At 37.9% G+C, this 18,383-nt stretch overlaps 1 protein-coding gene across 5 annotated transcripts; it reads right to left on the bottom strand.

The window, feature by feature from the left end:
- Positions 1 to 8,069: 8,069 nt before the first annotated feature.
- LOC133701736 (mediator of RNA polymerase II transcription subunit 15a-like) lies at positions 8,070 to 17,824 on the bottom strand. 5 transcript variants are annotated; one of them, XM_062125791.1, is made up of 9 exons: positions 17,722 to 17,809; positions 15,575 to 15,714; positions 14,355 to 14,466; positions 13,066 to 13,948; positions 11,028 to 11,098; positions 9,865 to 9,939; positions 8,782 to 9,589; positions 8,567 to 8,664; positions 8,070 to 8,452 (listed from the first exon to the last, which is right to left on the bottom strand). In XM_062125791.1, the coding sequence occupies exons 2-9, from the start codon at positions 15,685 to 15,687 to the stop codon at positions 8,237 to 8,239; spliced, it is 2,376 nt and encodes a 791-aa protein (XP_061981775.1). In that variant the 5' UTR covers positions 15,688 to 15,714; positions 17,722 to 17,809; the 3' UTR covers positions 8,070 to 8,236. The 5 variants fall into 5 exon arrangements, with proteins under 5 accessions (XP_061981775.1, XP_061981772.1, XP_061981771.1 ...); XM_062125788.1 differs by having other exon boundaries at positions 8,567 to 9,589; positions 15,575 to 15,717; positions 17,722 to 17,824; XM_062125787.1 differs by having other exon boundaries at positions 8,567 to 9,589.
- Between the last annotated feature and the right edge of the window lie 559 nt (positions 17,825 to 18,383).

Here is an 18,383-nt window from a genome sequence, read left to right as displayed (position 1 = left end):
CAAGTAATTCACGTGGACCCAAATTTTAATATTTTTCTTGTTTTCTAAATCAAAATAGAAAAAGCATTAAAGTAATGAACAAACACAACACCAGAAGTTGGAACACAAAATGGCCACATGCTAATTGCTTCAACCTCATAAGGACTCTGATCTACAACAATTTCTCTCATCCTTTGGATTTCCAATAAACCTTTCCCAGCTTTTTTAAGAAAAAGAAAACAAAATAATGCAAGGAAATCAACACACAAAATGGCCAGATTTGTGGTTCCGCGCTACCGTGCAAGCCAGGTTCCTTTTTATTTGTTCAGAAAAAGCTTGGGTGATGCAAGTATGTTTTAAAAAAGTAGAGTACCGATCGAGAATGAGTATTTGGACAGCCCTTCACATCATTCGTTTAGAATGAATCGTCAGCTCCATTGCTAGACAATCCTTTATATCCCAGTATATATATATATATATATATATATATATATATATATATATATATATATATATTGGCAAAGGAAGATTGCTCACAGAATTTCCGGAACAGGTAAAAAGCCTTTATATTCCAGTAAGAATAAACACTGTGATTCAGATTTCAAACACGCATGAATACAACATCTATGGAATAACTTTGGTCTTGAAAGTTTTTGGCAGTTTTATAAAATAACCATGATTCCTCTCGATTTTTAATCCGATATGTGTAAATCAATCGGTTCCTTTAAACCAACGATATATCATGTGTTACAACCTAATTTTTTTATTTTTTTTAAATAAATAAAAATAAATAATAATAATAATAATAATAATAATTTGAGAATTGGATCAAGATAACACAAATTGGGAATTTAAGGACCAATAAAGATGTGATTATAAATTTAAAAGTTAATTTGGTCAGATATTAGAAGAATTGATTAGTTTGGAGACTTAAATAAGCTTTGAATTAGTTTAATTAATGAAAGTTAGGGTGTAATTGAAGAAATAATAAAGTTTGGGGCTGATGAATCAACATTGCAAGAAATTAAAATCTAAGGATCAAAATGAATAGATTGTAATACTATAAGAGGATGAATTAATTTTTTCAAAAATAATTTTAAACTAATTAAAAGTTGAATAGCAATTAAAAACTAAATTAATTAAATTGAAAATCAATAACGGTTTTGTAAATGACACCGAAAGCTAATCCAGAGGCAAAATTAAAATAGCCATTTCAGGTGAAAACAGCGCCATCTCAAAACAAGCTATTCATCTCCTTCATCCCATCGATTCAAAGGAAACGGCAGCAGATCATTGTCACGTCTCTATCCAGTATCTCTCCTCAACGATGTGACACTAACAGTCCAGTAATGGGTATCCTTTTTTTTTTTTATCAAGCACGACTGAACCGTGCTAATCTCCACACTATCCTGGGAGAGATGAAGGGGCATTCTCTTGCCCTATAAAGACCACAACACACAGAGACGAAGAGGCAGGGGGGAAGAAAAACAGAGACATAGAGACTTGTGACCTTCCTCCAGCCAAAGGGAACTTCAACTTCCCCTCACCCTAGGTTGTTGATCCAACCAACCAAATACAAACTCAGAGAAACCAGGACGAACAGACAAAAGCCTCAAAGAAGGGGAGAACCACAAACAGATAATACAAAAAAACACAGACGAAAAATGAACAAACACAGATAAAACAGAGAGAGGCCAAGAGGAACAAGAACAGAGAGAGATAGAGGGAACAAGAGAAACAAAAAAAAAGAGAGAGAAAACAAGCAGTGAAAAACAAGAACAGAGGTGAAGTGAACGAAAAACAGAAGTAGAGGGGAAGAAAGTAACATTGGTTAGCCAGCCCTCCATCACCATCGTCTTCGTCTTTAAGTAGCAGCTCCAGGTAAGTCCTTCTTTCTCTTTCCCCCGCTTTGCAGCTTCAATTCTTAATAATAATTGTAATAATGATAACAAACATGGATTGTGGATCGTAAGGAACAGCTAACGAAAGGCCTTTTGTCATGATATATATATAAATAACAGTATGTAAGAAATGGTTACGGTGGCGAATCTAGAAGGTGACAGACCAGTAACAGTGCCTGTGGCAGTAAAGGTACTATGATGGAGGATCGTGAGGTAGCATGTTGATGGCAGTGTAGCGCCGCACCATGTGGGATTCTGTAGGCCTAAAATGATCTACAGGCTCCATGACAATGATTGAGCATAACCTCTCTAGATAGTGCATGCCTGCATAGCTTTCTTCTTCAACCCTGAGTCAGTGTCATAGAATATCATCATATTTCTGTAGAAGTAGACTCATAATGAAACATACACCACAAGTAGAATTTATCTGACACAGACGAGTGAAAGAGCATATTCTTTCTTTCCCTGGCAAATTATAATGGCAACAGGAAGAATTGTAATCTAGATTGATTCAAAATCAAGAGTCAAAGATGTTAATTACCTCAATGTCTAGGATTCAAAGCTTTCCAGAATCCACACACCAATTCAAAGATCCAACAAACCATCTTCATTTGCATCCATACTCAATAAACGAATTTCATACAAAACTTTAACTATAGCAATCTGAAAATGGAAATATATAAAGTTAAGCATGAAAAATGCTTCCCAAGACTTCATTACAAGATAAAAAAAATAATGGCAACTGAGAAAGCTCCACAAGAACAGGCAAGATGACACAGTACGTCAGTACCTGAAACACTAGATTTTGGTACTTCTTTCAGATTCGAATTGATCCAGGTAAAAAACCAAGGTTTGGATTGAAAAATAAAGCACTAATAATGGGAAGTACTTTATTATGAGTGAAATAAGTACATGTCAAAACACCCATACATGATCCAAGGACAGAGGATCGAACGGAACAATCTACAAATCCTCAACTGAACAACAAACAAAAAACAGATCAAGCTTTGATGGGCCCAGCACCATCCAATGTGTAATAATACATTTAAGTAACTTGACATTCTTGATGCAAAGAGATCAAGCCATCCAAACTTCATGTCAGAGACATTGCTATCCCAAATTAGAGCTGTAAATATAAAGGAAAGCTCAGTAGTTGAAGAGATGGTGCATTGTTTCATAGCAATTATTGCCATGAAAATATTCATGAATCAAAACAGTAGAACATACAGAATAATCTCTGAAAGTGAAGTTGCTATACCAATTACTTAGCTGAAGAAATTCTCATCAATCATGATGTGAATGTGCTCCTTACCTCTTGAGGTTACCAATTTGTTAACACTGCATGATGGCAACGGTCTCCCATCTCACGGACCCATCTCCCCGTGGAGAATAAATATGTATAATTCAATGTTCATGACTTTCTTAAGCAAAGAAAAAAAAATTCTGGAAAAAATCTCAACATTTTTTAAAAATATTTTACACTATAATATCAAAAACATACTTAATAGTCATACACACACACACACACACACACACACACCACTTGACACGGGTCAATTTTTGTCCCCAAAACAGACCTCGCGCGGCAGTCTAGTCCCGCTAGACTCAGCATTTCCCTCACCTATTCACTCGTGTTTTGCCTATGACTAGTTTGTCCCACAAACCCAAGAGATCCCCACACTCTTTCAATGTCACAAGCAAGCAGAATAACACAAACGAATATAAACAAAATGCACAACACAGCTGATTACAGGAACAAGTCCCAACCTTTTCATTAACTTAATTAAAGGATTACTCAAAGTCCTTGTGTGCTATGCCCATTCACATTCTGCATGCTACACATTTTACAGCTTATCTAATTACAAGATAATGGAAATTACAAGTATAAACTGCCTCTAACTTCCTGCACAGCTGGAGCACCCATTATCCCATGTTCTGGCCACTTTCTTCCCCACATAAGAAACTGCCGCAAACTGCCAACAACTACTTCCAAAACTGCTGCAACTGCATTGACATGTTCTCCCACAAGCCAACTGCCCACTACTAGCACACATGCTGTCAGCATAACTGCCTCGCATGCCTTAGACAGTCCACTGTCCAAGTTATCGTCAGCCCCAACTGCCGATTTTGTCGACGTTGTCAAATTCCTCGACGTTGCCGATTTCATCAGTGTTGCCGAATTCCCCATTGTCCCATTGTGTCATCCTAGCAGTGTTTCGTCAAGCCTTGGACAATCCTCGCCCAAGCCCCAACTCTCGTCAACATACTGTTGCGTTAGCTGTTGTGTGCTGCCACGCACACACTCTGCAGATTTTCGCTACTATCACGCGAGCTGCCACCCCATAGCTACTATCCAGCAATGCTTTTCGTCAGCCTACACCTTGACGGATTTTAACCTTGTGACAAACCTCCCCCGCCAAAAGGAAGTCGATGTCCTCGTCAAACCAAGTCTGAAGCACCTCTGCCCCAAGTCTGCACCATTGTTCACAGTTCAAGATTGCCCACACACAACCTCTCGGCCTTGTCCATATTTTCATCCAGAATGTCGTCCACCGATTTTGTGATGCCAAGCTAACATTCTCTTCGTCAGCTCCTACCCAAAACCCAAGCTGTGATCAAGTCTTCTCTCGGTTCCAGTTTGTATCCCCATAGGTTAAGCCAAACTTTGAGTCCCACCCAAAGCTTACGAGATCTATGCCCTCAATCTCGTCTGGACACCAACAAAGCTATAACACCCCAATGTCACATTCTGCCATGCTCCTCCAGAATTCATATGCAACTTCCCCAAGTCACACATAAGCTGTCCTCATTCGTTAGCACTCCCACATGCTAATTCGTCCACCACAAGCCTGTTTTCATGAAGTTTAGACACTTCCTCCAGCATCCAAGGCTTCCTTCCCTTTCCTCACGAACAACACCACATACTAAACCACTTCAGAGCACCATATGAACTCCCATATGAACCTACAATCCCTCAACCGTTTAGTATGCAAAACTTGCAAGAATTCAATGAGACAACACATTCGGTGATCAACAAAGTCTTGCGTCGAAGTTCTTTCGTCAAGTTCCAAACTAAACCTGCCCAAGCATACAACACATAGCAACCAACATCAAAATCCCGTCTGACCTATTCTCCATAGACTACTGTCGTACCCAAGACACTTTATCAGCCCCCACAAAATTTTGTTGACGCAACAGCACCACACTGTTTCAGCCCCTGTCACATGTTTCGTCCACCGAAAATCTAAAACAATGTTTTTCCAGCAACGGCCAAGCAATTTGTCTTCGTCACCCTGATTCGTTCATCCTCAAGATGCACAGAAATGCCCCTACTGCCTCCCCCCAAAGCAGTGCACCAAACCATCCTCGTCAACGATTCTGTCTCCTCAACCAAACTCACTGTATCGGCTGCCGAATTTGTCATCCTGATCAGCCCATTATCAAGACATGCAAACTCCCAAAGCACGCTATTTCCTAGCTTGTCCATCAGCCAAGAAACCCAGCATACTGTCTTGCTCCCATCACCCCACTGTCCACTATCGAAGTGCACAAAACAAACTTCGAATCTGCCCCATCACAGGCAAACTCACCGAGCCATTGCCTACCTCCTCCAAGTTGGTCCCAACATGGCTGAATTCCCATCTCAGCCACTAAGCACACGTATAGGATTCACGTATGCCATGTCCTCAGCGCCATCTTCCACAACAATAGCATTGAGTTTCTCCCGCTCCGGGCATTCCCTAGCAAAGTGATTACCCTCACATATAAAGCAGCTTACATTCGGATTCATACCTTTTTCCTTCGCCTTCACATCTGATCTTCCCACACCAGCAACCTGTCTAGGTTCTCCCCCACTGAATCTCTTCTTCCTTTTCATCTCGCCCATATCTTTAGGCCTCAATGAAACCCTAGAAACTCTAGCAGCCCCTTCGTTGGACTCTGCTCTAAAGTCTGCCAATCCGTTGGCAGCAGCAATGACGGAAGACAAGTCTGAAATCTTCTGCCTCCTCAACTCCAATTGTGCCCACGACTGAAGTCTCAACAGAAAATTGAACATTTTTTCCTCCTCGGACATGTTATCAACGTCAAGAATTAAAGAGCTGAATTTCTTAACATAATCCCTTACCGACCCGTCTTGCCACAACTTTTTCAAGTCCTCTCTCGCAATCCAAGAGGTATTGTTGGGCAAAAACTGCTCCTTCAATTCTCGTTTCAGACTCTCTCATGTCTCCATCTTTGGCCTACCAGCGTTTAAGTCCTCCTTGGTCCTTGTTCGCCACCATAACTTCGTATCACCCGATAGATACATCACCGCGATGTCCACTTGATCGTCCACACCGGTCTTGGCCAGACTTAAGTAGTGCTCCATATCCCACACAAATTTCTCAAGATCCTTTGAACTCCTCGCTCCAACAAAGGTTTTCGGTTCTGGAACTTTCAGCTTGGAAGAGCCAACGCCCCCAGCAGCATTTGCGACTGCCTTCTTCAAGACAGAAATCGCTTCAGCCTGCCACTTGCTACCTGATTCTGCCGCGAGCTCAACATACTGTGCAGTAGCCTTTTCAGCGATATCCATAGCCAATTCAAGTCGATCCTGAACTGAACGATCCTCATGATCAGGAATATCCCCCATCAAGCCCTCTAGACGAAGTAACCTTTCCCGAATAGTCTTCATACCTGCTGGCATAAGACTTCAAGCCACCAATTTCACAAATTATCCCAACAATGGCTTCGACAAATCAATCCTTTGATCTGCCACAGAACTGTCTCGTTGCCCTACCAAGAACGCAAACCTGGCTTTGATAACACTTGACATGGGTTAATTTTTCATCCCAAAAACAGACCTCGCGCGACAGTCTAGTCCCGCTAGACTCAGCCTTTCCCTCATCTATTCACTCGTGTTTTGCCTACGACTAGTTTGTCCCACAAACCCAAGAGATTCCCACACTCTTTCAATGTCACAAGCAAGCAGAATTACACAAAGGAATATAAACAAAATGCACAACATAGCTGATTACAAGAACAAGTCCCAACCTTTTCATTAACTCAATTAAAGAATTACACAAAGTCCTTCTTGTGTGCTATGCCCATTCACGTTCTGCATGCTACACATTTTACAGTCTATCTAATTACAAGATAATGGAAATTACAAGTATAAACTACCTCTAACTTCCTGCACAACTGGAGCACCCATTATCCCATGTTCTGGCCACTTTCTTCCCCACATAAGAAACTGCCGCAAACTGCCAACAACTGCTCCCAAAACTGCTGCAACTGCATCGGCATGTTCTCCCACAAGCCAACTGCCCACTGCCAGCACACATGCTGCAAGCGTAACTGCCTCACATGCCTTGGACCGTCCACTGTCCAAGTTATCGTTAGCCCCAACAGTCGAATCCATGAGTGAATAAAATAAACAAATAAGTTACAAAATCAACATAAAATTAATTGAAAAAACCAACAAATATAAAATTAAAAAATGGTATTGAGATTTCTAAAACTAGAAGTGAATATACAGACAATGATAAAAAGTTATTTTTTATGGATGTTAAAGCCATGAATATTTTATATTATGGATTGGGTAAAAGTGAATTTGATAGAATTATATTCTATAAAAAATGCTTAGAGATATATGCTTTAGAAGTAATTCATTAAGGAACTAACAAGTCAAAAAAATCTAAAATTTACATGTTAATTCATCAATATGAATGGTTCAAAATGTTTGGTGAATTCATAACTAAAATGTTTATTAAAATGACTATAATAACTAATAGTTTATTAGTTTGGATGTTTTTAGTAATGCTGAAATTATAGAGAATTGATCATTAAGTTGATTTTTTCATATGCGTAGAAATCAGATCATTATAAATTTAATAAACTATTTAAAGTGTTCCAATGGAAAGAAAATGGGTGTTGTGAATTTGAGTCTGTATTTTTCTCTGCTTTCTTTTTGGTTTTTTTCGTTTGTCCCTTCCCGAATATTTGTGCTCAGTTTTTGCCTTCTACCTGCTGCTTAGTTTAGGGTATTAAATTTCTTTGTTTCTTCAGAAGATGCCTTACTCTTTGTTGATTGCCTTTCTGTTTCCCAGATATATTCAGAAGTGAATTAGTTGCAAAACAGGGGAGTCTCTGTGAAAACATTACAACAGCATTTACACCGAGTAAGAAAACTTTTACACAGGTACTGTATATTCAGAAGGCCCCAAATCCAACACTTTTCATTTAAGTTCAGTTGCAACTCAAGTTTCAAATTGAAATACCAGTGCTCATAGCAATAGATTAACATAGAAATTTAAAGCGGAACAAGCTTCATGCAGCCATCCAAACGTTCCAACAAAAATTACTTCCAGCACTTTTTATTCCCTCGAGTTCCCATCTTGTGGGAAACACGTGAAAAATAAAAAAGACAAAAACGAAAGAAGATGACATCCTGTCATTGCTACCAAATCCTCACCAGCTGCAGCTCTAGATCCATTACCAGCTGCAGAACCAGCAATTCTGTCAATCATACTGACAACGGAGCCAATGTCACCGACAGATGCACTAAGTGCTTTGGGAGACAGAGATTTCACCTGGGAAAAAAAATTACAGCATCACCATCTCATTCACAAAGAAGTTTCTTCTTTTTCAGAAACCTCCAAAATAAGGGTGGGGTGGAGTAAAACCAAAAGGAGAGCATCACTAACCGCTTTAATCAAGCACTCAAGTGGTTGCTCTGTAACATTTGACTTGCCAGAAACAGTTGTCAAAGCACCGCCATGAGCACCATCAGGACTGGTAAACTCTGCAAGCAAAGGTGATGCAGATATCCCAGGAGTGCCAATTGCAAGGGATGGAGCCAGTGCTTGTGCAACAAATGGTTGGTGTACAGTATTTCCAGTATTTAAGAGTGAGGAAATACCAGAAACTGGTTTGTCAGAATCTCCTGGCATAGGAGATGGAGCTTGCTGGTGTAATTGCTGCTGCTGCTGCTGCAGCATCTGTTGATTCTGCATTAAATTCTGGCGTTGCTGCAATCGTTTAAGCTGTTGTGTTTGTAGCATCTGTTGTTCATGCTGCTGCTGCTGCTGTTTTAGATGCTCGTGTTGAATCATATTGGAATTCGACTGAAGAGGAATATTTGGCTGCAGCATACTCGCCCCACTTTGTGTTGACAATGTGTTAACTTTGGTTGGTTGGGAAATGCTCACGAGATTCTGATGTACAGATCCTACAGGTGCCTGCTGCAATGAGCTCAGTCCATTTCCTTGTCCAGAATCTAAATTGGAGCCTGGTTGTATTGGATTCATCATGTTTGATTGTGACTTCGAATCCCCAGATAAAGTTGAAAGGGAATTATGCAGCAAGCTTGACATATTGTTCTGCTGCATCTGTGGTACAGAACCTTGCGTATTCATTGATTGCAACTGGGGAATCAGTTGATTTTCATGGGACTGCAATTGAGGAACTTGAGATTGGGGTTGCTGCATAGGTTGAATACGAGGTTGGGGAGGTTGTCCTTGCTGTAGATTAGGAATAGGCTTCCTGTATCTGCTTGGGTTTAGAAAACCTACAATCTGCTTCTCATAGAAACCCAATTTCTCCTTGAAATTAGGTGTGATGTTGTTTTTAGAGACCTGTAAGAATGTTATCAAGCGCTCCAACATGACCTTGAATACCTTCAGCTTTTCAAGCTGTTCTGACTTTGGTTGTTGCGGAAGAGAGTCATGCTGGAAAGCAAAGTTAACATACACGAGAATTAAAAATTGCATTGACCCTTTCTAGCAAAACTAGTAAAACATTAGTGAAAAAAATGTTTCTATTCCAATTCTTCTGTGTCAATGCATGGTTGTGGGGTGGTTGGGGTGGGGGAGGTAATTAGTGCAGATGATACAGTGACAAGCAATGCTGATGGGGAAAACAAATTAATACAAAAGCTCAACTGTGGGGGTTTATGAATCATGTGTGGGCAAATAAATAGGAAAAAATTACAGAGACAATTTACCTGCTGTAACTTGGTAGCAATTCTCTGGTACATTTCATTTATTTCAGGCAAATACGTTTCCTTCATAACTTTGATCTAGGAAGTACATATAACCAGCAAGACATTATCAATCATATGCTTGATTTCTTCACATGCCAGAGTCAGAAAGAAACATAAGCAAACTTGAGAGAATTGATAATAAATAAATAAATAAAATGGCAGAGGACAGCTTTTATTGTTTGAGATAAAAATAGCAGAGTGGAATCAATGCTGAAAACTCGAAAGAGAATATCGTTATTGATTGCATGCAAAGATGCAAAGGATTGTGTAGTTACCACTTCAGACAAGATTCAGGGGTTGGTCAAGTTCAGTTACTTTGTCTCACGGCAAACTACAGTCACCATTGTTTTCTATTGTTCTAACTCAAGTCAATGGATGCCACGACTTTGGTAAACACTTCTTAGCTTTATAACATTGGATTTATAACCCTTATATCCTAATTATCAACAACCACTCCTATTCCCGTTTTAGTACCCTCCCAGGCACAAAAAAATTGACCTCATCGAATATGCAGTTATGAATTGCAACTACAGCCATTAAACGATTCAGAATTTCAACCCCGTTTTCTAAAAAATTCAACAATACTGGACATGGTCATGATTCAATGGATTAGGTCCACTTATTTTCCTTTCTTCCATGGTCACATGTTTCAGAGCAAATTTGATTGTAATCCTGAAAATAACTGTTCACTTAACCAAATATAACGATGACTATTCTGAAGCAGTTCACTCTTGTTTTCAAGTCTGTCTATTACAGTAAGAAGTATTGTCAATTGGACTTGTTGGAAATAATAAAATAATAACTCACCACACAATAAATGTATGGAAATACAGGGAAAAAATCGAAAGGGAGAGATTTGCAATAGAAAAAATTGTTGTGTCAGTACCAAGAAAATAACCCTCTTGACCTAGAAATCTGAATATTTTACCCTTAATCATCTTATCAGTAATTTATCGTTTCTTAGTTGCTGCAATCATGGAACTTACAATGCTTCCTAACTAATCGCAACCATAGCTGAATAAAACTCCCTTGTACCAAATTCCAGGAGACCTTTCCCATTGAAATCTTGCAAGACTGTGACATACATGAACTTCATCTAATGAACAGTAAACCACAGAAATTACCTTTTGGTAGATCTCCTCTTGCCAATCAGCACCATTTGCATGTCCAGTCTCTGCTGTAGAATCTAGGGACGCTACAAAAATTTTGATGCAGGCAAAAAAAAGATTAGAATTCATGTATTTTTTTTAATGTTTTCCGCACACAAGGCTATTTCTGTAATTTTCACACTTGCTGAAAATTATGGAATGTTGTAGGTCTTGGTTTTATTTCTATTTAGTATTTTATTGTTCCTAAAGAATAAGGAGCTTTATTAGGTTTTCCCTATCCTAGATAGGACCATTAGTATTTTCCTAAATAGAAATACAAGTCCTTTTTGGACTTGGAGCTTGGAGTACTAGGAACTCCATCTCAACGTTATGTAATCATTCAAACAGACAGAGAAACCGCCCCCCCCCCCCCAAAAAAAAAAAAAAAAAAAAACAAGTGATCATTATATATTAAAAAAAAAAAAGGCTCAAAAAACTTATCATGGAAGAAAAGCTCGAAAGTGACACTTTACCTCCTAACCAGGAAAATCTTTTAAAACCATCTCAATCATAAAATATAGATAGTCATGCATCATAGTCCTTGTTCCTTAACAAGTTAAGGATGAAATACATCACATGCCTTACAGAATTAGCATTGAGGAGGTGATCATGAGATTTTTCCAGCAAGGTGATGATTTATCAGCACACCAAACCATAAGTGCCTCAGAGTTAATCCACTTCTTTCTTCCCATAAAAATCAATTGGCTGATGATTAGTTACCCTAGCGTCAAATGCATTGTCCAGTCATACATTTATTTTTAAAATTCACATCCGTTAAATTCAAAATGAGAGGTGAACAGTTGGTGCAACGAGCTGGAGGGCATGATGTGTTAACAAATGAGTATGATTGCAAAGGTTTCAATAGCAGTGGCATCAGTAGCACATAAAACTACCAAAAAAGCATTGCTGATCTGTAGAATCTAGGGACGCTACAAAAATTTTGATGCAGGCAAAAAAAAGATTAGAATTCATGTATTTTTTTAATGTTTTCTGCACACAAGGGCATTTCTGTAATTTTCACACTTGCTGAAAATTATGGAATGTTGTAGGTCTTGGTTTTATTTCTATTTAGTATTTTATTGTTCCTAAAGAATAAGGAGCTTTATTAGGTTTTCCCTATCCTAGATAGGACCATTAGTAAAAAAAATAAAAATGAATGGTCCTATCTAGGATAGGGAAAACCTAATAAAGCTCCTTATTCTTTATATATTAAAAAAAACAAGTGATCATTATATATTAACAAAAAACGGCTCAAAAAACTTATCATGGAAGAAAAGCTTGAAAGTGACACTTTACCTCCTAACCAGGAAAATCTTTAAAAACCATCTCAATCATAAAATATAGATAGTCATGCATCACAGTCCTTGTTCCTTAACAAGTTAAGGATGAAACACTTCACATGCCTTGCAGAATTAGCACCGAGGAGGTGATCATGAGATTTTTCCAGCAAGGTGATGATTTATCAGCACACCAAACCTTAAGTGCCTCAGAGTTAATCCACTTGCCAATTTCTTTCTTCCCATAAAAATCAATTGGCTGATGATTAGTTACCCTAGCGTCAAATGCATTGTCCAGTTATACATATATTTTTAAAATTCACATCCGTTTAATTCAAAATGAGAGGTGAACAGTTGGTGCAACGAGCTGGAGGGCATGATGTGGTAACAAATGAGTGTGATTGCAATGGTTTCAATAGCAGTGGCATCAGTAGCACATAGAACTACCAAAAGACCATTGCTGACTTGAACCATTATGAGAGGTGAACAGTTGGTGCAATGCACTGGATGGCATGATGTCGTAACAAATGTATGTGTGATTGCAATGGTTCCAATAGCAGTGGCATTTCTGATGCCATAAGTGGTAGCCGTAGCTCATAAAGCTACCAAAAAGAGCATTACTGACTTGAACCATTATTGTATTTTCAAGAAATTTAAATAAATATGTTATAATCTAACATGAAAGCACAAAGCTGCAAAAGCAAGGTTAGAAAGCTGCAAGGATGAGAAAAACTTACTTGAGGACGTTTCTGGAAGGGCTCTTTGAGGTTGATATAACTGCTTTTGCTGATCAATCACATTTGACTGTTGAAGCAAGGAGCCTGATGCTTGAAGCCTTTGCTGCAGATCATGTTGTGATGGATTTGATTGCTGTTGCAGCTGTCCAGGCTGTGATTGAATCTGTGCCATCAATTGCTGCTGTGGCAGCTGTGAGTGGGACTGCAGCCCTTGATTCGGCAACAAAGCACTTCCACTTTGTTGTGCTTGCTGCTGCAGCGTAACCTTGGGCTGTTGCAGCATGTGTAGACAGGGCTGATTAGATTGCATGCTTGAGTTACTAGGCTGAGCTCCAAGCAACGGCTGTTGCTGTAAACCAGTGACATTACTTTGAGGGCCCAACTGTTGCTGATGCATGCTTGAGAGGTTATTTTGTTGAGCCATTAACTGCTGCTGCTGCAGATTTTGAAGGTTATTCTGCTGCCCTAGCAATCTCTGCTGCTGCTGCTGCTGCAAGTCCCCAACAATGTTTTGCTGTCCAATTAACTGATTTAGCAACATGTTAGTGGTATTTGATTGTTGCCCCATTAGCTGCTGTTGTGGAGGCAATAGTGGCTGCTGCATCATTGGTGTTTGCTGCTGATGAATACCAGCAAACTGTTGAGGTTGTTGCTGCTGCCTGAGGACTGATTGTGGATGTTGCTGGAGCATTGGTTGTGTTAACTGTTGAACAGAAGATGGTTGGTTCTGTTGAAGACCAGAGACGGTTTGCATCATTGAAGGCTGGATAGCATTATTACCTCCTGGATCCAGGGGTTTGTTACCATTGCCAGCGGGTATGGTATTTTGAGACTTGGTCTCCATTGTAAGCATCTTCAGAGATATTTTACGCAGATAATCAAACTGAAATCAGATATCAATAACAAAACATTAGATCTCTGAGCAGTCCATGTTACAAGAGAAGGGGGAAAAGAGATATATGCTCTTTCTAATATGCTAGGCTTTCTGTATTTGCATCTTTTGTGAGGATATACTTCTGTGTCCCCTCTTTTTATTTAATTATTTATGAATTGATTCATTATTTGCATTTTACACACTTCCCTTGTACTTGAAAAGGACCTTGGTCACGATAAATAAAACACTTGTCAAGAGAATTAACGAAAAGATGAGAACTTCTACAGAATGACCAGTGAGGAAGTGTGGACACACTACACACACATGTGTACAAGCATGAATCCACAAACTTATGCATGTGTATATTCGTGTCTAGAGAATATCCAAATTATTGAACCTAGCATTAGCTGAATACCTGATTGGTGGCGGAAGTATAAATCTTTTCCTCAAACCGTATGGCAATTTTCTTGAGTTCTTGTAATCCCTCCTGACCAGAAAACGGAAGATGCCTCTTTAATGTCTCCATTCTGTACATGTAAAACATTGCATTTAATTTTTAATGACAAGGCAGGTATAGAGAAGTTAGCAGTAGTGAGAAAGAACCGTGAACTCATACACCACACCAATATCAGAAATATGTACAACAGAATTATTAGCAAAAAGTAAAAACAAATAACAATATAGCCGAGTGTCAGTCAAGTAATATATGGCATCAAAATACAGACATCTATTTTTACTTCCTTTCCCCGTATTATTCCAGAGGTAGGAGTTTACTTGGCCACCCTTCTGTCTAAAATTTTAGTTACGAGCTTCATGGTTAATTTTCTTGAACTGGAAGAACCTTCCATTTATGGCTATGGCTATGCTCCAAGATATATAAGTGCATTAGTTGCAAACCAGGGGAACTCTGTAAAAACATTACAATAGCATTTACTCTGAGTAAGAAAACTTATATACATGCACTGTAATTGACAAAGAAAAGAAGAGAAATCCTTTTAATTTATGAAAATACAATGAGTTAACCTTATCTCACGCTGCAATATATACTCTACAGTGCTCATTGGCTACTGCAAGTGCCAACAGTAGCTGTCTATATGATTTTGGATGTAGAGATATCACCGAAACACTCAACTTTATACTGAGAAACTAGGAAACCATACACTATTGTGGCTAATTGATTTTTGTCTGCTGCTTTTGTACTTTAAGATCACTATCATTTCAATCTTGTAGAAGTTAAAGCAAATAGAAGGCCCAAATCCAACACTATTCATTTAAGTTCAGTTGCAACTCAAGGTTGACATTGAAACAGCAATGCTCATGGCAATAGATTAACCTTGAAATTTAAAGCGGAACAAGCTTCATGCAGCCATCCAAGAGGTCATCATCAAAAGAAGATGTTACACAAGAAGTTCCAACAAAAATTACTTCCCAGCACTTTTTATTCCCTCAAGTTCACTTCTTGTGAGAAACAAGTGAAAAATGAAAAAGACAAAAACAGAGGTGTATGATACTTGAGGTTGCCTCATGGCAGTCCTGTTGATTTTAATTAACCTTTCGCCCTTCTCTTTTTCTTTCATTTAAATACAAGATATACTATTTTGCAGCACTTGCACATATTAGCAAACAGATACTTACATTTTGTTGACTATTCTTTGCCGTGAGTCAGGCTGCAATTGAGTTCTCCAATCACCTGTGTCCATCACAGGTTCTCTGCCTGGGGCAGTGGGCCTCCAATTATTGGCATCCATGGGGTTTTGGCCAACAAAAAAAAATCACTTCTATCACCACAAAAAAAAAAAAATTATATTGCACGTTAGAATAGACCCTAAAACGAAAGTCAGGAACAGCAGAAGAGTAAGAGCACATCAAAGTCATGAAAATTGGAATATCAGTTTATTCAGACTTGAATAGATTTAAAAAGAACTTCCATCTAATAGCATGTACTTTATTAAAGAATTCTACCAAATATGGATGCATAAAATCTGAACAGCCATAACAAACACACACGACCATTCAGGGCAAGGTGCTAGGATCTTGGGTATTCGGGTATTCAGGTATTATAAGCAAGATTTGGGCCTGAATCTTCATGGTGCTTCTAAAACCAAGGAAGCAAAAAACTAGCCAGCTAGTTCATAACTTGCCGCACCAACAGATGGTGAGTGTTGGTAAACCAAGCCATAGAGAAACTCATGGTGCTTCAATTTTAACTTGATGTTTTCGAGCAACACTTGTGATACATCATCGATGCAATGTTTACAATGACAAACTTGCAGTATTCATTGTGGTTTTAGGTTCACAGATTCTGATCAAATAAGATATTTAATGTTCCAAAAACACTGTATACGCATTTAAATGCTTTACTTCAATAGATAGATTAAGTTATCTTTCTAGATATCAGTATATCACATCTTACCAATTTAGATTCGGCACAGGACCTTTTTCAGGTGCTTACCAATTTTTACTCGCAAGCAAATACATACAGTCAAACCCCCTCCCCCTCCCCTCCTGTTCTTGTTATTTATGCATGTATTAACTTTTCTGAAAGACTAAATGTTGTAGGGAGCATATAGTGTAAATAGAACAAAGAGAATACCACATCCCCAAAAGAATAAAGAAAGAAGAAGAAAACAAAACAAAGTCATAAAACAAGGCTTTTCAAATCCCGATGAATATCAGTAGTCTAAATACCCCAGCAAATAGAACATGAAGAGGCCACAAACAATAACCCATCCCAAAGAGATTGTCTAGGATGTTTTAAGCTAGGAAAATGAAGAAGAAAACAACAAGCATTAACCATGAATATTTCATGTTATCATCAACTCTAATGAGCAGACTGATAAGAATCAACTTAACAACTCTTGTTGAAATAAGATTAAATTTACAGGCACATCTTTCTTGGAATAGACAACACAATAACCCTGACCATGCTCGACCTTGAGGTAAGTTATAAAATGTTCTTCCTAACTAGACGCACAGGTACGCCTTTGGGGTGAAGTGAACGAAGTCATTTGTTTTACACTTCCACATGCTCTCAAGCTTTCACCTCATACTCAAGACCAGCTGAGCAGTCCTAAAAAGAAAGATATATCATGTAGGGTTATCAAGGCAGACCTGTTATTTTTATTTTTTTAACGTTAACATGACCAAATTATAAAATTTAAAGTTCTTTTCTTTCTTTCTTTTTTCCATGTGTGAGCGAGCATAAAACCCAAGGATATCGATTTGTTGTTAAAAACACAATAATTTTGAAGAATTCAGTAAATTCCAAAAAAGAAGAATCAACCAAACAGCTCATTTTTCGGCCATTCCGGCAGTAATATCCCTTCCACTCCAGCTGCTGCATAAACTAATTAACAAATTATCGATCGAGCCTAAAAGATTTGAATTGATTTCTATTCTCAACTTAAAAATAAAATAAAATAAATTTGGGTTCAAGAATTTAGGGCTTGATTATTACAACAATAACTGTGAGAAAAATCGGATAATATCATGTAAATTATGGGGGGGGGGGGGTTGAAAAAGAAAATATTAGAATCAGCTGATTGTGCGTTTCTTTGAATTGCGTTCACGAGCAGCGATTTCATCCGATCCGGTTATATATTTTTTTAATTTACTTATTAAAATCGAATTGCGTTCACTAGCAGAGATTTCATCGGATCGATTATTTGTTTTTTTAATTTAATTATTAAAATAGAATTTCTGTCTCTGAATAATAATTACAATGAAATAAATGAAAACACCCATAAATTTTAAAAACAAAAACATGATAGCAAAGGAAGCACCTGGCAGAAATCTGAAGCCTTATTGGCGGCGGCGGTTTCCGATAGGCGGAGGAGGGAGGGAGGGAGGGAAGGCCGGGAGAGGTAAGGAATGCTGGACTCAAGTGAAGTAGATGACTATTCTTTTCCAGATTCCTATTTCTTTTTTTTTTTTTTTTTTTCTACAATAAAAACAAGTTGTGATATATTTGTTGCAGATGGCAAGTTGTAAAATGTTTGATATACACTTTGGACATGATAAGGATTGATCTTTTACTTGTCCATACTCCATAGTTTCCCCGGATAAAAAATTTGTACAAAAATTATTATACGAAAAACTTGAAATATTGAAAAATTCATTGTATAAGTAATCATTAAAAATAAACTTGAAATATTCTTTTTTAATTAGAATGTTTTAAGGTGATTATTATTATTATTATTATTTTAGCAAAATGAATTATTTACCTAGAATATCGAAAAACTTGTTAGTTATTAAATATCAAAAAAACTTCAATTCAGTCTAATTACACATTGTTTAGTATTTATATTATCATGTACAGTCCATTGTACTTAACACATTTTTAGTTTTAATTGAAGTATAAACTCATTCAATGCTATTTTTATTGTTAAAAAATATCATGAACATAGAATTTCAAAAAAAAACAAATTCGATTGGAAAAATGTTA

The sequence above is a fragment of the Populus nigra genome, chromosome 8 (genome assembly GCF_951802175.1).
Source record: "Populus nigra chromosome 8, ddPopNigr1.1, whole genome shotgun sequence".
Taxonomy (NCBI): domain Eukaryota; kingdom Viridiplantae; phylum Streptophyta; class Magnoliopsida; order Malpighiales; family Salicaceae; genus Populus; species Populus nigra.
Note: the sequence above shows the minus strand (reverse complement) of the source record. Positions and strands in the feature narration are given on the sequence as shown.